Genomic DNA, 22,837 nt, shown 5'->3' on the forward strand with positions numbered 1-22,837 from the left:
GACTGCGTTCTTCTCCTCCCCAGGTTTCTGCACCAGTGCGACTGTTGAACTCATTTATTCAGTAATTTTCTCAACAAAACAAACACTCGAACTTCTCACACTCCAATATAACAACAGTTCTAGTTTCAGACACACACAGACAGAAGTTCGCCAGCTTTATCCTGTCTCTCCACGTCAATTCCTGAAATGAGAGACAGCACTTGACCTACACTGTTAACCCTTGCTGTAAAATTCTGACAATATTATACCATTTTCCATTAAAACAGTAATATACCGTAGAAAATAAAACTAGCCTACAGGAATATACTGTGAATTAACAGTGCTCAAAATCGACACTCAGAGGCTGTTTTCCCAATCACACCCTATACCCTCATTCACTATTCCCTACATTAGTTCACTAATATAGTCCACTTGAATGAAAAGAAGTGAGTGAACTGAGACACTGATGAACACCTGATAAGCAGAATCACTGAAGGACAGACAAACAAGAACAGAAAAAAGAGAAACACAAAAACTACAACTGACTTCCAGCCACACTGAGTGTGAAACCAGTTTACAAACCAGTTTACGATTATTTCTTTCATACATGTACAAAAGTTCTTGTTGTGAATTAACAGAGATTTAGTTATTAATAAAATTTGTTGTCACCATGATGGAGATCAGTATTTGCTTTAGTTGGTCTCTTGTCCCTGGACTTCTTACCATTCATCTCTCTCTGACTGCTGTAACAGTGAGTTTATAAAACACATTTGTTATGGCAAGAAAGAGTCAAGAGGAAGATGATCAGGTGTTTTTATTTTTTTGTGATGATGTAGCAATCATCCTGGACATGCCTGATTTTCAGATTTTTCCTGTATATAGTCATTGAAATTATAGTTATCTCATGTTTAGCATATATCTGTGAATCTACTAAATAAAATCAATATTTCTGTAATCAGGTCTTCTGAAGAATATTGTAATCATATAGTGCATTCAATTTTATTTTACTCAGACACACACAGACATCAACAATCAGCATATGAATCTCAACAATGGTGAAAAGTTTCATGTCGCAATGCATGCTGGGTTCCAGGATAATATAAAACTCCCAGCATGCACTGCTGCATGAATAATAATAATAATAAAAAAGAAATATTGCCACCATTGTTGAGATTCATGTGCTAAATTGTGATATCTCGGTGTTTCTAAAACACAGTGTAGGTCTGTTTCTCTGGTTATGCATCATGTGTTTAAAAAAAAAGAGTCATTGTATCTTATTGCTGCGTTTTCACAGTGGTGGTAATGTAACACTTTTGATTGAGGATTAAACTCTGAATAAGTGAGAATGAATTCCTTAGTGAATGAACAGGCAATATGATGATTTTGTCATCATAATCATTATAACTGCAGTCATTCATAAACTGTGTGTGCACAAGTGTGACTTGCAAAAACACAGCTCAAGCAGCAAAAGAAAAACTAATGTTTTAGCATCAGCATCCCAACTAAAGCAAGCACTGATCTCTATAATGGTAACTTCAAACCAAACATTTTCAATTAAACATCTCAATAACAACTTCTGTAGAAGTATGACAGAAATAAAGTCATACTGGTTAATAATAAGTGTAATAATGTGTAATGGCTGGAAGTCAGTCGTAGTTATTGTGTTTCTCTATTTTCTGTTCTTGTGTTTCTCTTTTCTTCAGTGATTCTGCTTACAATCACTTACATATTCCCTTAATTATCTCACTGCATCGTTACTTTTTACTCGTAGTGTGGATTTCCTGTGGGGTTGAAAGGGTTAACTGTGTAAGATAAAAAAGACACACCCACAAAATGTATTTTAACAGTAATAAACTGTAAGTTATAAAACAGGTTTATACTGGCAACACTGTTGCCAGTAGTTTACTGTAAAATTAATTTTTTGGGTCACCATTGTGCAGAAGAGTAGAGCCTGTGCTTCAGTCCAGGAGAAGATCTACAAACATTGATGATGTGCTGCATGTTGCTTTATTTAACAGGCGGTGACTGTGTAGTTGCTGAGCCAGTGGAAATCTTTTTATGTACAATAGTTTTTTAGTGGTCTCAAATAAAAGAAGTTCACAGTAATACTTTACTCACATTATTAATGCATTATACATTTTAGTTAATACATTTAAATGATAGTTGGTCAATTTAAGGCAGTCGGTTTCTGCAAGTGTAATTAGTTAACTATAATTTAGTGCATTTTTACAGAAACAAACTAGATTACAGTAAAGAACTGTACAATTAACAGTATTTTACTGGCAACAGTGTTGCCAGTATTTTACTGTAAAAAAAACCGGTAAGGTCTAACAGTGTACTTACACTTGACCTCTCCTATTGTTGACTGCACTGAAACACGCCCCCTAACCACAAACACTTTATTAAACGCTTAAGTCAGTTAAAACTGTAAACATTATGCTTTTGAGGAACTGTGAAACTAAGCCTTTGAAATAATAGAACTTTCTGTGAAAAATACCTGTAAAATAACACTTTATATTGAGTTGTATTGAGTTTATATCTGTGTGCAATCTCTATCTCTCTCTATCTCTCTCTCTCTCTCTCTCTCTCTCTCTCTCTCTCTCTCTCTCTCTCTCTCTCTCTCTCTCTCTCTCTCTCTCTCTCTCAGGGGAAGTGGGCGTCTCTGTCACATTCAGCTCTTCATGTTAAACATGTAACCAGGAAAGAAACACTCAAAACTCTTCTGAACACACATCGAGAGCTTCAGAAGAACTGAATCTACTAACAACAGAGAAGATCATTTAATAAGAGAGAAGAATGAAGATCATCTGGACTTTCACTCTGCTGATGATTCCTGGTAAGAATCTGAACTCAAGTTCTGATCCAATAATAAATATAATAATAATAATAGAGTAAATCATGAAAAACAGCACAGAATTGAATAGGAGAGTCTTCCTCTTCAGTTCATGTTGTTCTATTGACTGTTAAAGAAAGTTAATTTCTGTGTAAATTAAAGTGTTTTAATGCTGGTTTGTTGTAGGTGTCGTGAGCTCCATGAGTGTGACAGGATATTCAGGAGGAGGAGTCACGATCAAATGCAGATATGATGAAGGATATTCAGATTATATAAAGTATTTTTGTAAAGGTGAATGGTCAGAGTGCACAGACCAAATCAAGACTGATATTAAAGATGACTGGTTTGATGCTGGAAGATTCTCTCTGTATGACAACACAAGATCAGAAGTCTTCACTGTGACCATCAGAGATCTGAGAGAACTGGATTCTGGGACGCACTACTGTGGAACTGAAAGAGTTGGAAACGATTTATACACTGAAGTGAATCTGAAGGTTTTAACAGGTGAGTAACTGAGACCCTCAAACTCATGATGATCTCCACAACATCACGATACTGATATAAATACTGTGGTTTGGAATTAACCCCTAAAAGATGCCAGATAATCAGTAACTAGGGCAAATACACTGACTTTTTTGTCCCCTAGAGTGTGTGTGTATGTCTCGCTAAAGTTTGTGTTTATCATTGAATAAAAATGAACACTACTGTGTTTAACAGGTCAACAAATCAGGACAGTGAGAGGATATTCAGGAGGAAACGTCATTATAAACTACAAATATGAGATGCAACACACGAATCCTGTGATAGACGTCTGTAAAACTGCAGATCAGTGTTTTACTGTAATAAACACTAACAGAAGAGCAGAATGGAAACATGACAGACGATTCTCCGTTCATGATGACAGATCTGCAGGACTCTTACTTCTGTTTATCAGAGATCTGAATGAGAACGACTCTGGAGAATATAAGATTATAGTCAAAGTTTCTGAAGATTACAGTTTCTTCTCTGAGTTTAATCTGGACATTAAGAAGGGTGAGCTGCTTTCAGTCATTTATGCATTATTTGACAGAATCCATGAATATATCTGGTGATTGTAACATTGCTGCACTTTATCTGGATCTTAAACAGAGGATTGTTGTGTGAAGAGCATCAGTCTATCAGCTTCTGCAGGAGGATCTGTGAACATCAGCTGCAAATACCCACAATCCCACATTCGTGATGTGAAGTTTCTGTGCTGGAGATCTGGAGCTGATCTCTGTGCTAAAGAGACGTCTGTGAAGGAGAGCAGAAGATGGAGGGATGAGGGAAAGATCCGGCTGTATGATGACAGAGAACAGCAGCTCCTGACGGGAAGCATCAGTCATGTGACTGAAGAAGATTCAGAATACTGGTGTGGAGTTCAGTCTGATCAAGGACACAAGATCTTCATCACACGAGTCCTGATCAATGTTACAGGTACAGATGCAGATCACTGTGTGTCATGTGTCATGTTTGCAGCTGTTTAAGCAGGTTTAACCACAGGGTTATTATTAATTTGGATGTTCTTTCTGTTTAACAAAGCAAAACCACAAACAGTTAAAAAGAGGAAGTATAAAAACAAACTACAGTTTATATGTTTGCAGTTTATGAAGGTAAAAGTGCAGCTTTGTGTAAAACAATGATGCTGTTCTGAACAATGAGAAACTGCAGCTGAGTCCTTTTACCACACTTTTACTATAGTTAATATACTATACTGTATTATTCAGTTTGAAACCACAGGCTTCAGTTCTGGAAACTATAACTAACAGCTCACGATTCTGTGTCTATGTGTCAACAGACATGAATTCTGGGTAATGAATGTGTGATAGACATCAGTAACACGTATCATGAGAAAAGAGATGTCAAGTTCTGTGTGTGAAAAAAAAAAAAAAATCCTTTAGAAATTCATTGTTTTATTGTTTTATATACAGATGTTTTAACAACATCACCACCATCCTCATCCTCCTCCTCATCCTCATCATTCTCATCATCATCATCTTCCTCATCCTCCTCCTCCTCCTCCTCATCCTCCTCATCCGTCTCATCAGTTGAATCTCCACAGCTGAGAATGTGTATAAAATGATTATTTTAAAGGACAGATGTGCAGTAAACAGGGTCCAGGATGAACACTGAGAACTCAATAAGACACAGACTGTGTAAACAGATGTTCTTTAAACATTTTATGAAGATTATAATTTTCCTCTTTTTTCCTGTTTGCTGCAGTTGCTCTCTTGTGGATTGAACTCTTAACACATTAGCATTAGCATTCTGTAAAGCTGCTTTGAAACAATATTTACTGTGAAAAGCGATGTAAAAATCAAAACGCCTACGCCTTAACAACTCTTATATTGTTTTCTCTGTTTCCAGACTGAGTAAAGTAAGGAAGTGTTGTGTGTAGTTGATCAAGAGGAGATTTTATTCCTAAATTGTTAATTTTTTTAATAAGAATTTTTTGTGAATGTATATGCATTGATGTTAATGTACATATGTTATATGTGATAAGGTTAATTTATTGTTATTGTTTGGGAAGATATATATATATTTTTTTATTAATCTTAGTGAATAAAGAGTTGTTAAAAGTCCAAAAGTCTCTCTCTCTCTCTCTCTCTGCGCGTGCGTGGGCATTTCTGGAGCGTGTGTGAGAGTTTGAGTTTTGAGCGCGTGTATTTGTTTATTTTTGTGTTTTCCTTATATTTCTTTCTTTCTTTTTTACTTCTAAGTTTATTTGATTTAGTATTTGTCTGCTGCCTGCTTTCCTAGAAAGCTTATACAGAGGCTTCTGGGTGTAGGAGAGATTGTTGGCCATCGGAACATTCTCTCCGCATCCAGAATGAAAAACGCGACCGTATTTTTTTTTTTTAACTTAGTGGAAAGAGCAAACGAGGTGGCTGCGCGAGGTATAATCATTGATGAAATACTACCCATTTTACCGCTGTTGTTACCGTCAAAAAACGTCGCTGTCACATTATGGAAAGTTGGTTTCACCGATCAAAAAGATTACGATCTGGTGCGAATCTCCTTTATTGAAACATATTGTTTAATTTAGGAGATTTGCGTTCATGATCATCAAAGATGACACAGAATTGGACTTGGCACTAAATTTCCGTGTGGATGATTTTGAATAATGTCGTCTTTGTCACTACTGACAAAATGAAGTGCTTTGGATGTGGTAAATCGGGCCATTTAATCCATTTATGTTTAAGAGTAACGGCGCTGGAGGTAGTAAGGATAGTGATGCAGCTGAAGATACTCCTGCTAAACCGTCTGGGGTCGGTCTGGCTGAAGCAGTGCCGACCGTGGATAAACCTGCTGGCGAAGAACATCTGTTGAGGAGCCTGTGGAAGCTGGATCGACCTCAACGGAATCACTGAATGAAGGTTGGGATACTTCAGAAACTGAATGCACCTTCAAAGTATTTTTTAACCTTGAAAGGAAAAATGGACAAAAAAGAATCATTAATTCTTTGCGATCTGAGGAAGAAATTCTGTTGTCCAATCCTGTAGGGATTATAAGGAGGGCAATTGTTTGAGAAACTGTACAGAAGTGAATTAGGATCAGACGGTATCAACGAGAGTGTCTTCTTTGAGGATTTACCAAAGGTGTCTGATGAAGCTAATGCAGAGATTTCAGGTGCGCTTAGCCTGGGAGAACTGGCTGTTCAGAGCATGGACTCCGGATGGGTGCCTGGAATTGATGTCGTACCAATAGACTTGGAAGTTTTAGGAGAGGATCTCTTAGAAGTACTCAATGGTAGTCTGGATGAAGGTCTTCTACCTTTGAGTTGCCGGACAGAAGTCCTGACCCTCCATCCCAAAAAAGGAGATCTCACATAGATCAAAAACTGGAGACCTGTTTCACTTCTGTGTAGTGATTATACATTTCTTTCAAAGATTTTAGCAAACAGATTATCAAAAATTCTGAATTAGGTGATCCATCCGGACCAAACCTACTGTGTCCCCAAAAAGTCAATTTTTGATAATATTTCCTTTATTAGGGATATTTATGATTTCTCGAAGTTATCAAATAGTGACATTGGATTGATTTCGCTCGACCAAGAAAAAGCTTTAGACAGAGTTACATTTACATTTAGTCATTTGGCAGACGCTTTTATCCAAAGCGACTTACAAAGCAGGACTAGATTAAGCGAATCATCATGAAGAGGCAAAAACCAAAGCTACGCAAGGAGTGCTCAAGATACAAAGTTCAGGCATTATTCAGAGTAGCATAAGCCCGATAAGTGAGGTTTTTAGAGGGAAAGAGGAGGGTTTTTTTTTTTTTTTTTTTTTATTTTTTTTATGTGGTTAAGTGCTCACGGAAGAGATGGGTTTTCAGATGCTTTTTGAAGGTTGTCAGGGATTCAGCATTCCGGATGAGGGAGGGGAGAGTGTTCCACCAGCGAGTGGAACACTGCTCTCTGAGAGCACAGTGAACACAGTCTCTGCTCTCTCGGCTGCCATCTCTGCCTGTGCCGTCCTCTCTCTACAGCCAGACAGTGGTCACTCACACACACACACACACACACACACACACACACACACACACACACACACACACACACACACACACACCTCTCTACAGCCAGACAGTGGTTACTCAGCCTGTACCTGGTTAGGGTCTTTCTCACTTTATGCTCTTTCACACAGCTCAGGTATTCTGCTGGTTTATAATCTCTTTTCAGGTGTAAATAGAGATCCATCTTCTTTTGTGATTTAGTAGCATCTTTCCAATAGGTAATGTAATTTTGTTTTTGCAATTTTATAATTTGGTTGGGCCAGATAGTGCTGTGCTGGTCTGGCTGTAGTTTCAGCATCAGCTGTGAGAGTGCGCTCCGGTGCCGGTTCTGCTCCTGATACCGCAGGGCTTCAGCTGGTATGAGCTCGGGTCACTGCGCTCCGGTGCCGGTTCTGCTCCTGATACCGCAGGGCTTCAGCTGGTATGAGCTCGGGTCACTGTGCTCCGGTGCCGGTTCTGCTCCTGATACCGCAGGGCTTCAGCTGGTATGAGCTCGGGTCACTGCGCTCCGGTGCCGGTTCTGCTCCTGACACCGCAGGGCTTCAGCTGGTATGAGCTCGGGTCACTGCGCTCCGGTGCCGTTTCTGCTCATGACACCGCAGGGCTTCAGCTGGTATGAGCTCGGGTCACTGCGCTCCGGTGCCGGCTCTGCTCCTGACACCGCAGGGCTTCAGCTGGTATGAGCTCGGGTCACTGCGCTCCGGTGCCGGCTCTGCTCCTGACACCGCTGGTCATCAGCTGGTATGGCTTCAGCTGGTATGAGCTCGGGTCACTGCGCTCCCGTGCCGGTTCTGCTTCTGACATCGCAGGGCTTCAGCTGGTATGAGCTCGGGTCACTGCGCTCCGGTGCCGGTTCTGCTTCTGACATCGCAGGGCTTCAGCTGGTATGAGCTCGGGTCACTGCGCTCCGGTGCCGGTTCTGCTCCTGACATCGCAGGGCTTCAGCTGGTATGAGCTCGGGTCACTGCGCTCCGGCGCCGGTTCTGCTCCTGACACCGCAGGGCTTCAGCTGGTATGAGCTCGGGTCACTGCGCTCCGGTGACGGTTCTGCTCCTGACACCGCAGGGCTTCAGCCTGGTATGAGCTCGGGTCACTGCGCTCCGGTGCCGGTTCTGCTCCTGACACCGCAGGGCTTCAGCTGGTATGAGCTCGGGTCACTGTCCTCCAGTGCCGGTTCTGCTCCTGACACCGCAGGGCTTCAGCTGGTATGAGCTCGGGTCACTGTCCTCCAGTGCCGGTTCTGCTCCTGACACCGCAGGGCTTCAGCTGGTATGAGCTCGGGTCACTGCGCTCCGGCGCCGGTTCTGCTCCTGACACCGCAGGGCTTCAGCTGGTATGAGCTCGGGTCACTGCGCTCCGGCGCCGGTTCTGCTCCTGACACCGCAGGGCTTCAGCTGGTATGAGCTCGGGTCACTGCGCTCCGGCGCCGGTTCTGCTCCTGACACCGCAGGGCTTCAGCTGGTATGAGCTCGGGTCACTGCGCTCCGGCGCCGGTTCTGCTCCTGACACCGCAGGGCTTCAGCTGGTATGAGCTCGGGTCACTGCGCTCCGGCGCCGGTTCTGCTCCTGACACCGCAGGGCTTCAGCTGGTATGAGCTCGGGTCACTGTGCTCCAGTGCCGGTTCTGCTCCTGACACCGCAGGGCCTCAGCCTGGTATGAGCTCGGGTCACTGCGCTCCAGTGCTGGTAGAATTTCACAGCTCTTTTTTGGATACTGTTCAATAAGGAGTATTGTCCTAATTCAGCTCTGCACGAGTTGTTTGGTGTCGCTCTGTTTACTTTTAGGATGCTTTTACAAATTTGGGTATGCAGAGTTTCGATTTCCTCTTTTTCCCATTTTGAAAAGTCTTGGGTTTTGAGAGGTCCCCATATCTCGCTGCCATACAGAGCAATTGGTTCAATTATTGCTTTTAGGATTTTTAGCCAGGTTTTAATTGGAATTTCATGTCGAATAGTATTTTTAATCATGTAGAAGACTCTCATTGCTTTTGCTTTCAGTTCATTCACAGCCAGATTAAAGTTCCCTGTTGAACTCAGTTTTAGTCCCAGATATGTGTAATCATGGGTGTACATTCTTCTCTCTCTCTCTCTCTCTCTCTCTCTCTCTCTCTCTCTCTCTCTCTCTCTCAGGGGAAGTGGGCGTCTCTGTCACATTCAGCTCTTCATGTTAAACATGTAACCAGGAAAGAAACACTCAAAACTCTTCTGAACACACATCGAGAGCTTCAGAAGAACTGAATCTACTAACAACAGAGAAGATCATTTAATAAGAGAGAAGAATGAAGATCATCTGGACTTTCACTCTGATGATGATTCCTGGTAAGAATCTGAACTCAGAGTAAATCATGAAAAATAGATTTAATGAGATGTTTGAAAGTTAATTTCTCTTCTGTCTTATGAATATATTCATTTTGTATTTAATGCTGGTTTGTTGTAGGTGTCGTGAGCTCCATGAGTGTGACAGGATATTCAGGAGGAGGAGTCACGATCACATGCAAATATGATGAAGGATATACAAACAATATAAAGTATTTTTGTAAAGGACAGTGGTCAGAGTGCACAGGCCAAATCAAGACTGATATTAAAGATAAATGGTTTGATGCTGGAATATTCTCTCTGTATGACGACACAAGTTCATCAGTCTTCACTGTGACCATCAGAGATCTGAGAGAAGAGGATTCTGACACGTACTACTGTGGAACTGATATATATGCAGAAAAAGATCCCTCCACTGAAGTGAATCTGGAGGTTTTAACAGGTGAGTAACTGAGACCCTGAAACCTATGATGATCTCCACAACATCACGATACTGATACTGATATAAATACTGTGGTTCGGATTTAACCCTTAAAAGATGCCAGATAATCAGTAACTAGGGCAAATATACTGACTTTCTTTATCTCCTATTGTGTTTATGTCTCACTAAAGTTTGTGTTTGTCATTGAATAAATATGACAACTCCATACAAGAGTTCAAAGAAATAAATACACAAAACAAAAAACAATTAAAGTGGTGCCAGTCCATCAAACACACTTTACACTCAAACACTGATTCACAACAATGACAGGAAGAAGGATCAAACAGTGTTAAACCGGCAACGATGTAACAGCCATTTCCTCATGCATAATATGTTTTTCTTTTTCTCCTTTTCGCTGCAAATCAGTGCACAGACAATTTGGATCGCAAGCACGCGGGATTTTGCACTATTTCCTTATCACTTCTCGCATGTGTTTGGTTGTGAAATGTAGTTTGCGTGCGAGACAGAAGTTGTCGGCGATTCTTCCTCCTGAAAGTCATGCAGTGTGAAACCTCCTGTCGCCGATGCATCGTGCAGTGTGAACACACCAGCAACTGAATGTTACCCCAGATAGTCACGCAGTGTGAAAAGAACAGTGACCCGACTACACTCTCAGAAAAAAAGGTACAAAAGCTGTCGCTGTGGCGGTACCTTTTCAAAAGGTACACTTTTGTACCTAAAGAGTACATATTAGTCCCTCAAAGGTACATATTAGCAGAGGTGGGTAATCCAGGGGCCAAAGAGTAAAAGTCCTGCCATATGTTTATTCCACCCATAAACTCAGTCAGCTGATTTCACTAATTAGTTCTCTCTCCTGCTGAATTAGCAAATCCAGGTGATTGGAACAAAATACTGAGGAGGACTTTTACTTTCTGAACCTGGGCTGCGTTCAGCCCCGACAAAACGTTGTACAACGTTTTTTAAACAGAAACGGTGATGCGTTGAACACACTGTTCTGATGACGCAAGAGTTGCAACTATGGCAGCTGAGAAGGCCATTCTTTGTGTTCTTTGTGAAGAATTTTCAGAGCCTGATTAAGTCAGTATAAATATGTGTTTAATACTACAAAATATGCCCGATGTTACAGTTACTGCACTTGCCGCCCAGAACAAAAGAGAACATCCCAATCGAGTGAAGGGATTGCTGAAACTGAAGCACACATCTTACCTAATTCAGACTAAAACACATCTATTTAGCCTCACATACTGACTTTATTTGTAGTTCATACTGTTTTAATACCCTGTATTTTCTTTCTCATTTTTAGGAAAAGCACTTAATTACCTAGTTTATTTCTATACCAAATATCATACACTTGCAATGAAGCTAAAAATATAAACAACTACATCATTATGTTGATATCCTATATTTTTACAATAAAACTTACGACAAACATGTCTTCTAATATCCTCAGTTGTTGTGTATACCGAGCTGCATCGAACACATTTGTAAATTACTTTCCTTGAACCCATTGTGTGAGTTCACTTTAATACTGCAAGCTTTATATACATGTTGCTGCTGATTGGACTGCAGTTCTGACACACCCACCAAACAAGAGAAAACGTATCTCAAACCCCGTTGCACACCGGTGCACGCCGTTTCATGACGTTCAACCCGGAAACCGTAGCAAAACGTTGCGCACCGTTTTGATCTTGAACATGCCCCCGGTCTTTACGCCTCTGCATAGCAATGCCACATGTCAGCCAAGAGCAAAGAAATAAACCAGAACTGGACATTATCGTAGCCAAAAAATCTGTGTATATTAAATATGGAGTAATTTCAGCCACAGCCTCAGATTAAATCAACTAAAGAGAAAAGAAGACATTAAATCTGTGAAGATCTCAGCAGAGGAGGATTAAACAACTCCACAAACAGCATTACCAGCTTCACTTATTACTAACCAGACTGACTTTATTTCTGGCAGACGTCTACAGAAGTTTTATTGAGAATTAACAGAGGTTTAACTCTAACGTGTTTCATTTGAAATCACCATAACAGTGAATAGTGTTTCCATTAGTTGGGCTCTAAACTCTTATTCTAACTAATGTCTTTTTTGGCTGCTGTGACTGTGTTTGTCAAACACATTTGCAGCAGCAAAGAAAGCTAAAGTGAAATTAGATCAGGTGATGATGGTTACCTGTTGATGGTTTTAATCATCATGAAACAGACTGATGTACTGAGGTTTTTAATAATCTAACAATTATGTTGTTCCACTAATATATTCATGTCACAAAACCCTGTGTTACTGCAGCATGAGATCCAGCAATATAACAATCGGCTTAAATCTTTTAACAAAGATATAAAAGAAAAATCATCTATGCTGACACACACAGATATCAACAATCAGCGTATGAATCTCAACAATGGTGACAATCACACATGTGCAGATAAACAAAATCAGAACATCACTGAAAAGCTACTAATTCACAACAAAAACAACAGCAAAAAATAAAAGCTATTTTGAATCAAACAAAATTATAGGACAATTCAGCTGCATAATTTATTCATGTTGCAATGCATGCTGGGAGTTTTGTACTGTTGTGAACTTAGAATCGAAAGACCAGGAGACTTGGTTGTTTCTTCAGCAAGTTTCTTTATTGAGAACACGAGCCGTCGGCAGCTGCAGTCACCAAGCCTGACGTGAATGTTCTCTTACAGTTTATATACATTTAGGGGCAGGAACCGAAAAAGACAGGTTTAGGAACCGGTTTTAGACTGAGAGCATTGCCCACCCTAATCCACTCAGCATATCTAGTCAAACACTGAGACCCGAGTACAGGACTGGCTGGACTTTCTTGCTAAAACACAAACTCCAAGAGTTTCAGTAAAACAGGACTGACCAGAGTCTTTTGCTAGAAAACTCTGATAATCGTAATTTATACCTAACCTTAACATGCTAAATTCAATGTAAACCTAAATTAAACATTTTAATAAATTTGCATTCCCACATTTGCCCCTTTGAGAGTCTTAAAAAAAACTCTCACAAAATACAAATTTAGACACTTAAAAGTTAATTCTTGTAACTTGTGTAAATTACAGGCACATAGCAAGTTCAATCTTGTAACTTGTGTAAGTTACAGGCACAAAGCAAGTTCAATCTTGTAACTTGTGTAAGTTACAGGCACAAAGCAAGTTCAATCTTGTAACTTGTGTAAGTTACAGGCACAAAGCAAGTTCAATCTTGTAACTTGTGTAAGTTACAGGCACAAAGCATGATCTGTGTTGTTCATCTGTAACTGCATGCTGACACAGAAACAAAACATGCAATTAGGGTCCGTGAAGTTCTTACGGGTAATATTCTTTTATGGTTGGACCAGTCATTTTCTTGTGCGTGGCGTGAGTCATTTGTTGAATGAAACACTTGATACTGTGGAAGCATACGTAGAACGCCAGTAGGAGAAATAACAGCAGCATTGCTATTTCTTTAATCCACAGCCAGGGTTTACCTATCAAGTTTCCGAACCATGAAGAATTGTCTTCAGTCATCTGGTGTAATTTTGTTGAAAGATCAAGAATGTCTTGTTGGATTTTGTTCAAGTTCTCTGTTGGATCCATTAACCCGGTGCAGCACTCAGGTACACCATACGATGGGATTAATGCTCCAAGAGTTCTTGACCACACTGTTAACCCTTGCTGTAAAAAAGGGCCAAATTCTGACAATATTATATCATTTTCCATTAAAACAGTAATATACCGTAGAAAACAAAACTAGCCTACAGGAATATACTGTGAATTAACATTGCTCAAAATCGACACTCAGAGGCTGTTTTCACAATCGTACCCTATACCCTCATTCACTATTCCCTACATTAGTTCACTAATATTGTCCACTTGACAGAGTGAATGAAAAGAAGTAAGTGAATTGAGAAACTGATGAAAACCTGATAAGCAGAATCACTGAAGGACAGAGAAACAAGAACAGAAAAAAGAGAAACACAAAAACTACAATTGACTACAATTGATTATTTCTTTCATACATGTACAAAAGTTCTTGTTGAGAATTAACAGAGATATAGTTAATAATAAAGTTTGTTGTCACCATGATGGAGATCAGTATTTGCTTTAGTTGGGCACTTGTCCCTTGACTTCTTATCATTCATCTCTCTCTGGCTGCTGTAACAGTGAGTTTATAAAGCACATTTGTTATGGCAAGAAAGAGCCAAGAGGAAAATGATCAGGTGTTTTGGGCTTTTGTGATGATGTTACAATCATCCTGGACATGTCTGATTCTCTGATTTTTTCTGTATTTATTCTTTGACTTTATGGGTATTTCATATTTAGCATATATCTGTAAATCTACAACATAAAATCAATACTATAATAAGGTCTTCTAAAGAATATCGTAATCATATAGTGCATTAAAACATTTTTGAATTCCTGCTTGACTCAGACACACACAGACATCAACAATCAGCACATGAATCTCAACAATGGTGACAATCAAAAGTTTCATGTCGCAATGCATGCTGGGTTCCAGGATAATATAAAACTCCCAGCATGCACTGCTGCAAGAATTAAAAAAAAATTTGCCACCGTTGTTGAGATTCATGTGCTAAATTGTGATATCTCTGTGTTTCTATAAGACAGTGTAGCTCTGTTTCTCTGGTTATGCATGATGTGTTAATAAATGAATCACTGTAATTTACTGTTATGGTTTAACAGTGGTGCTAATGTAACACTTTTGATTGAGGATGAATTCCTTAGTGAATGACCAGGCAATATGATGATTTTGTCAACATAATCATTATAACCACAATCATTCACAAACTGTGTATGTGTGCACAAGTGTGACTTGCAAAAACACAGCTCACGCAGCAACAGAACCACTAATATTTAGCATCAGCAACCCAACTAAAGCAAGCACTGATCTCTATAATGGTAACTTCAAACCAAACATTTTCAATTAAACATCTTAATAACAACTTCTGTATATGTATGAAATAAAGTCATACTGGTTAATAATAAGTATAATAATGTGTAATGGCTAAAGGGTCAGTTGTAGATCTTGTGTTTCTCTATTTTCTGTTCTAACAGCAGGTGTTCATCACTAATGCTCAACAATCACTTACATATTCCCTTAATTATCTCACTGCAACACTGTCTCAATGTTACTTTTTACTCTTTGTAGTGTGGATTTCCCTGTGGGGTTGAAAGGGTTAACAGTGTAAGATAAAAAGACACACCCACAAAATGTATTTTAACAGTAATAAACTGAAAGTTATAAAACAGGTATATACTGGCAACACTGTTGCCAGTAGTTTACTGTAAAATGTATTTTAAAAGAGTAGAGCCTGTGCTTCAGTCCAGCAGAAGATCTACAAACATTGATGATATGCTGCATGTTGCTTTATTTAACAGGCAGTGATTGTGTAGTTGCTGGTCCAGTGGAAATCTCTTTATTTACAAAAGTTTTGTTGTGGTTTCAAATGAAAGAAGTTCACAGTAATACTTTGCTCATGTTATTAATGCATTATAAACATTTAAATGACAGTTGGTCAATTTAAGGCAGTCGGTTTCTGCAAGTGAAATTAGTTAACTCGAGTTTTAGTGCATTTTTACAGTAAAGAACTGCACAATTAACAGTAAATTACTGGCAACAGTGTTGCCAGTATTTTACTGTAAAAAAACCCGGTAAGGTCTAACAGTGCACCACGTTTGAACACAAGTGAGTCCTGGAATGCAGCCATCTTTGTTGATAGAAGGAGCTGAATTTTGTAGCTGTGGAGAGCTTGGGGTGGAGTGTGTATTTTCTCTGATAGCTGGTAGAACATAAACCAGGGTGCACCTGCCGTTGAATTGGCTGGGTAGGATGCTGTAGACAGAGATAGGGTGTGCAACCCATGGGATTCCGGCTCCTACTGAAGGTGCATGTGGCATGCAAACGTTCTTTCCAGCAAACAAGGCATTTCTTGACATATTCATCAGCTCTAAGAAGATGTTGTTTCTGGGGTCCACACTTTGTGCGATGTCCATGATGGTTAGTAGTAGTACGACAATCTTGATCATGATGAGGGATGACTGAAATTCCCGTAGGTGAGTCTGCGTTGTGTATTTTTTTTCTTCTGTGTTGGTTGTAGTCTCTGCAGTTGGTCTAGTTGTTTTCTGGAGGTTGGGTCTTCATATGCAGGTGTGTACACAATATTAACCTGTAATGTTAATCTTCCCTGACGGGCAGAGGGTATCTTTCATCTCTAAAAAAAAACTTTTTTTTAAAGGATAACTTAGTTAACAAAACCCTGCAGCTGTCTGTTAACTCTTCTCTGAACGGCACAGAGGAATAACACATATACTGGTCTGTAGCAGTTCTTTGAATGGAGTCAAAAACTCACCAACCCTTGGTTGTAAAGGAAGATTCTGGAACTCAGTCAGGCTTTGAGATCTTTGAGCTTGAAGTTTCAATCTGGAGGAAGCTGGAAAGATTCAGTCTGGTAATCTTTGTTTAGCTGGAAGTTTCGCTCTGGATTCCAAAAGATGCAGTCTTGAAAGCAGATCTTTTGTTGAGCTTGCTGTTTCAATCTGGATTCAGGTCTTTGAGCTTGAAGTTCTTTGAGTTTTCTTTTTTTCCATCCGGGTCACGGCACCAAGTTGTTGTGAACTTAGAATCGAAAAGACCAGGAGACTTGGTTGTTTCTTCAGCAGGTTTCTTTATTGAGAACACGAGCCGTCGGCAGCTGCAGTCACCAAGCCTGACGTGAATGTTCTCTTACAGTTTATATACATTTAGGGGCAGGAACCGAAAAAGACAGGTTTAGGAACCGGTTTTAGACTGAGAGCATTGCCCACCCTAATCCACTCAGCATATCTAGTCAAACACTGAGACCCGAGTACAGGACTGGTTGGACTTTCTTGCTAAAACACAAACTCCAAGAGTTTCAGTAAAACAGGACTGACCAGAGTCTTTTGCTAGAAAACTCTGATAATCGTAATTTATACCTAACCTTAACATGCTAAATTCAATGTAAACCTAAATTAAACATTTTAATAAATTTGCATTCCCACAGTACTATGCTGGTACCCAGCATGCATTGCAGCAAAGTACTTTTGATTGTCACCATTGTTGAGATTCATACGCTGATTGTTGATGTCTGTGTGTGTCTGCATAAAATGGCTTTTTCGTGTTCATGTTTGTTAAAGTCTTCTGATTGTTATAATATTGCTGAATCTCATGCTGCAGTAACACAGGGTTTGTGTTGTGGAAAAAATATTAATGTGACAACACAATTGTTAAATTATAAAAACCTTAGTGAATCAGGTTGTTTCATGATGATTATCAAACCATCAACAGGAAACCATCTTCATCTGATCTCAAGTCAATTTAGCTTTCTTTGCTGCTGCAAATGTGTTTGACAAACACACTGTCATAGCAGTCAAAAAAGATAAAAGATATAATAAGAGTTTAGAGCCCAACTAATGGAAACACTAATCACTGTTATGGCGATTTCAAATGAAACACAGAGTTAAACCTCTGTTAATTCTCAATAAAACTTCTGTAGACGTCTGCCAGAAATAAAGTCAGTCTGGTTAGTAATAAGTGAAGTTGGTAATGCTGTTTGTGGAGTTGTTTAATCCTCCTCTGCTGAGATCTTCACAGATTTAATGTCTTCTTTTCTCTTCAGTTGATTTCATCTGAGGCTGTGGCTGAAATTACTCCATATTTAATATACACAGATTTTTTGGCTACGATAATGTCCAGTTCTGGTTTATTTCTTTGCTCTTGGCTGACATGTGGCATTGCTATGCAGAGGTGTAAAGACCAGGTTCAGAAAGTAAAAGTCCTCCTCAGTATTTTGTTCCAATCACCTGGATTTGCTAATTCAGCAGGAGAGAGAACTAATTAGTGAAATCAGCTGACTGAGTTTATGGGTGGAATAAACATATGGCAGGACTTTTACTCTTTGGCCCCTGGATTACCCACCTCTGCTAATATGTACCTTTGAGGGACTAATATGTACTCTTTAGGTACAAAAGTGTACCTTTTGAAAAGGTACCGCCACAGCGACAGCTTTTGTACCTTTTTTTCTGAGAGTGTACTTTGAAAATCGTGCAGTCTGAACTCGGCTTTAGTGACACTTAATTTGCTGTGCTGTGAGTGGTTCTGGGCAGTTAACTCTGAACCAGTCGCGAGGGCTAAACCCCTTTATAAACCGGGACTTTTCTTTTGACAAGTGATGTCACCGGTACGCGACTTGTTGTCTTGTTTACCTGCCCAGCGACCGGACGTCTGCCTTGGTTATCTGTTTACCGTAGCGCCGCAGGTATGGTTAGCTTTGTCTATCTTTCCACTCGTTGACTTCATAACGTGGGCTTATAGGGAATGTTTCGTGCTATAGAATCTTTGTTGCGGCAGCAGCCCTTTCACCAGCTGAGTGTGCGCCCTATCAGAGCTTGGGGCCTGTGATGCAACGCTGTTAATCATAGGTATGTTGCTATACTGAGTAATAGTTGAATGGTTAATGTGGGATATATTTGTAAATGGACATCCTGTGCATTTTAGGGAGTGCTATTTAACCGGGGGTGCGTTGGCTACATCAGCGCTGAACATCTGCTGCTTTGCTTATGCTTTTCACGTTACGTGTTCATTTTCGTCGTGCCTGGCTGCCTTTCCACACGCGACCAAGAATGATCCTTCTTCCTGTCTTTGTTGTGAATCAGTGTTTGAGTGTAAAGTGTGTTTGATGGACTGACAACACTTTAATTGTTTTGTTTTGTGTATTTATTTCTTTGAACTCTTGTATGGAGGCCTTTTCTTGATGCTGATATCCAAGAGGATTGGCCTAATTGTGATTTTTCTTTTGTTTGACCTTTTTATGTGATTTGTCCATGTTTAACTGTTTATTTTGATTTATTGTGTGATTGTGAGTCTCTGTTCATAGTGCTAACCCCAGTACCACCTTGGGCTTTATTAAATCCAGAATACTCATTGATATTCGTTTTTATAGTTCCATGGACGGCGTTATCACATTTGAAATGAAATGGTGTAAGAATGAGGCTCTGTGCTCTGTTATTGATGGAAAAATATTCTTTTCTCTTCTGCTAATGTAGAAAGTTTTTTTTTAGGGCTGTCAAAAGATTAATCGCGATTAATCGCATCCAAAATAAAAGTTTGTGTTTAAATAATATATGTGTGTGTACTGTGTATAATTATTTTGTATATATAAATACACACACATGCATGTATATATTTAAGAAATATTTGCATACATATACTGTATATATTTACATATAATTTATATTATATATAAATATTTTTTTTTATATGTAAATAACACATTTTTCTTAAATATATACATGCATGTGTGTGTATTTCTAGATACAAATTTAATTATACACAGTACACACACATATATTATTTAAACAAACTTTTATTTTGGATGCGATTAATCACGATTAATCTTTTGACAGCCCTATTTTTTTTGTTTTATTTTGTAGTTATTTGTGGTATAAAAGGTAAATGCAAAATTGTGTTGATTTGTTGAAAAAATGGTTCATGTGAAAAATTGTAAATTCAAAAAAAAAATTCTCTCTCTCTCTCTCTCTCTCTCTCTCTCTCTCTCTCTCTCTCAGAGGAAGTGGGCGTCTCTGTCACATTCAGCTCTTCATATTAAACATGTAACCAGGAAATAAACACTCAAAAAACTCTTCTGAACACACATCGAGAGCTTCAGAAGAACTGAATCTACTAACAACAGAGAAGATCATTTAATAAGAGAGAAGAATGAAGATCATCTGGACTTTCACTCTGCTGATTATTCCTGGTAAGAATCTGAACTCATGTTCACATCACAGAAGAACACAGATTAAATAATGAATACAAGTCTTAATCTTTAACTAATATGGTGACATTTTTTAAAACACTTTAAAATGAATCTCACTTCAGTGTGTATTAAAGTGTTGAATGAAGATGCTGGTTTGTTGTAGGTGTCATGAGCTCCATCAGTGTGACAGGATATTCAGGAGGAGGAGTCACAATCACATGCACATATGACAGAAAATATAAAGGAAATGAAAAGTATTTTTGTAGAAAAAATCAAGATGTACTACGGACTGGATGGTGTTCTGACCTCATCAAGACTGATATTAAAGATGAATGGTTTGATGCTGGAAGGTTCTCTCTGTATGACGACACAAGTTCAGCAGTCTTCACTGTGACCATCAGAGATCTGAGTGAAGAGGATTTTGACACATACCAGTGTGGAGTTGATATCCCTTACATTAAAGATTCCTACACTGAAGTGAATCTGGAGGTTTTAACAGGTGAGTAACTGAGACCCTCAAACCCATGATGATCTCCACAACATCACAATACTGATTGTAATGACTGCTGTTCACACGTGAAACTCATTAGCCAGACAGTAACATACTGTAGTGTCGGCCCATATCCGGCCAACATTTGGTATATGTGGATTATACACAGCCCAGTTGTGGGCTGGATCTGGGCTGAAACTATGTTTCTGTCTGGGTACAAACACCATTAACAACCTTTTTGTCTCCCAATGTAAGATTTACACTCATAATCTTGACCGGCATTGATATATGTTGCAGCAAAGTGAGCAGATATATGTTTATATTGAGAACAAAATGACAAATTATTTGGGTTTGTGTTTAACAGGTCATCAAATCAGGACAGTGAGAGGATATTCAGGAGGAAACATCATTATAAACTACAAATATGAGATTCAAGAAGAGAATCATGTGATAGACGTCTGTAAAACTGCAGATCAGTGTTTTACTGTAATAAACACTAACAGAAGAGCGGAATGGAAACATGACAGACGATTCTCCGTTCATGATGACAGATCTGCAGGACTCTTACTTCTGTTTATCAGAGATCTGAATGAGAACGACTCTGGAGAATATAAGATTATAGTCAAAGTTTCTGAAGATTACAGTTTCTTCTCTGAGTTTAATCTGGACATTAAGAAGGGTGAGCTGCTTTCAGTCATTTATGCATTATTTGACAGAATCCATGAATATATCTGGTGATTGTAACATTGCTGCACTTTATCTGGATCTTAAACAGAGGATTGTTGTGTGAAGAGCATCAGTCTATCAGCTTCTGCAGGAGGATCTGTGAACATCAGATGCAAATACCCACAATCCCACATTCATGATGTGAAGTTTCTGTGCTGGAGATCTGGAGCTGATCTCTGTGCTAAAGAGACGTCTGTGAAGGAGAGCAGAAGATGGAGGGATGAGGGAAAGATCCGGCTGTATGATGACAGAGAACAGCAGCTCCTGACGGGAAGCATCAGTCATGTGACTGAAGAAGATTCAGAATACTGGTGTGGAGTTCAGTCTGATCAAGGACACAAGATCTTCATCACACGAGTCCTGATCAATGTTACAGGTACAGATGCAGATCACTGTGTGTCATGTGTCATGTTTGCAGCTGGTTCTGTTCAAGCAGGTTTAACCACAGGATTATTATTAATTTGGATGTTCTTTCTGTTCAACAAAGCAAAACCACAAACAGTTAAAAAGAGGAAGTATAAAAACAAACTACAGTTTATATGTTTGTAGTTTATGAAGGTAAAAGTGCAGCTTTGTGTAAAACAATGATGCTGTTCTGAACATGAGAAACTACACTTCTGTGAGTCCTTTTACCACACTTTTACTACAGTTAATGCAGTTTAACAGTGCTCATCAGTCACTCTGCTATACTGTATTATTCAGTGTGAAACCACAGGCTTCAGTTCTGGAAACTCAAACTAACAGCTCACGATTCTGTGTCTGTGTGTCAGCAAACATGAATTCTGGGTAATGAGTGTGAGAATGACATCAGTAACAAGAATCATGAGAAAAGAGATGTCGAGTTCTCTGTGTGTGAAAAAAAAACATCCTTTTATAAATTCATTGTTTTATTGTTTTATATACACAATTTCCAGAAAAAACAACACCATCTTCATCGCCATCATCAACATCAGCACCAACATCACCACGTCCATCATTATCATCATCATCATCATCATCATTATCTGCTTCTTCTTCCTCATCAGTCAAAACTTCACCGTTTACAGGTGTTTCCAGAACTTCTACATCACTGGCGTCTCCGATGACATCACCAGGTGATCTTGTGCTGAAATACAAACATGTGATCAATGGGTGAAACTTGTGAGGAGGCTGAAATATACAGTATTATTAAACATGCAAATAAGCTATATTTTCAACTCTAAAATAAATAAATAATATTACATTTAATACATTTTAAATAGTTAATATTTAAAAAAAATAAATAATAATAACCCAATCATTCTAGTTAGCATGCTGAGTTGAATCTGCATTTTGGTGCTTTGTTGCCTATCAAGAAAACAGCAAACCACGGTGTCCTCAGAGGCTCAGATGCCGGGAGTCTATAGAGACTCTTATGTAGAATCTTATAACTGCTTGTTTGGAAAGACTGTTTATGATTTATGGGGATTATTTAAAAAAAAATGAGTGAGTGGATTTTCACCATGGTTATTTACACACACCGTGGACACACATCTGTGTTCAACACCTTATAAAAGTGAACTTTGCATAATAGGTCCCTTTTTAAGTTTTGTGAAGGAGGGCCACTGGTAGCGAATCTTCGTTTATAATCACTATGATATGGTTTTCAATTTGCATAACACTGACTTTAAAACATGTGTTTTAGGTATGGGAATTGTATATTTTGTGTTTTGATTTTTGGGATATGGTCATTGGGATAATTTTTGGGCTAT

General features: G+C 39.1%; 3 protein-coding genes across 4 annotated transcripts in view; all 3 read left to right on the forward strand.

Annotated features, from left to right (window-relative positions):
* Positions 1–22,837, forward strand: part of LOC311077688 (B-cell receptor CD22-like) — a 271,893-nt gene that overhangs the window by 11,421 nt on the left and 237,635 nt on the right. The window lies entirely within an intron of this gene.
* LOC311078233 (polymeric immunoglobulin receptor-like) lies at positions 2,694–5,263 on the forward strand. 2 transcript variants are annotated; one of them, XM_084106972.1, is made up of 5 exons: positions 2,694–2,815; positions 2,999–3,316; positions 3,530–3,844; positions 3,941–4,267; positions 4,762–5,263. In XM_084106972.1, exons 1-5 carry the CDS (start codon positions 2,776–2,778, stop codon positions 4,911–4,913), a joined length of 1,152 nt encoding a protein of 383 aa, XP_083963098.1. In that variant the 5' UTR covers positions 2,694–2,775; the 3' UTR covers positions 4,914–5,263. The 2 variants fall into 2 exon arrangements, with proteins under 2 accessions (XP_083963098.1, XP_083963099.1); XM_084106973.1 differs by having other exon boundaries at positions 2,714–2,815; positions 4,879–5,063.
* The window catches only part of LOC311069449 (polymeric immunoglobulin receptor-like), a gene marked incomplete at its 3' end in the record, with an annotated part of 18,694 nt that continues 5,687 nt past the window's right edge, over positions 9,831–22,837 (forward strand). The window contains exons 1-6 of the mRNA XM_084092629.1: positions 9,831–10,100; positions 19,701–19,891; positions 20,055–20,390; positions 20,746–21,060; positions 21,157–21,483; positions 22,022–22,238. Coding sequence (XP_083948755.1) covers positions 19,852–19,891; positions 20,055–20,390; positions 20,746–21,060; positions 21,157–21,483; positions 22,022–22,238 — 1,235 coding nt within the window. The 5' untranslated portion in view covers positions 9,831–10,100; positions 19,701–19,851. The remainder of the gene's footprint in view (positions 10,101–19,700; positions 19,892–20,054; positions 20,391–20,745; positions 21,061–21,156; positions 21,484–22,021; positions 22,239–22,837) is intronic.

The sequence above is a fragment of the Abramis brama genome, assembly GCF_963993115.1.
Source record: "Abramis brama genome assembly, chromosome: 2".
NCBI lineage: Eukaryota > Metazoa > Chordata > Actinopteri > Cypriniformes > Leuciscidae > Abramis > Abramis brama.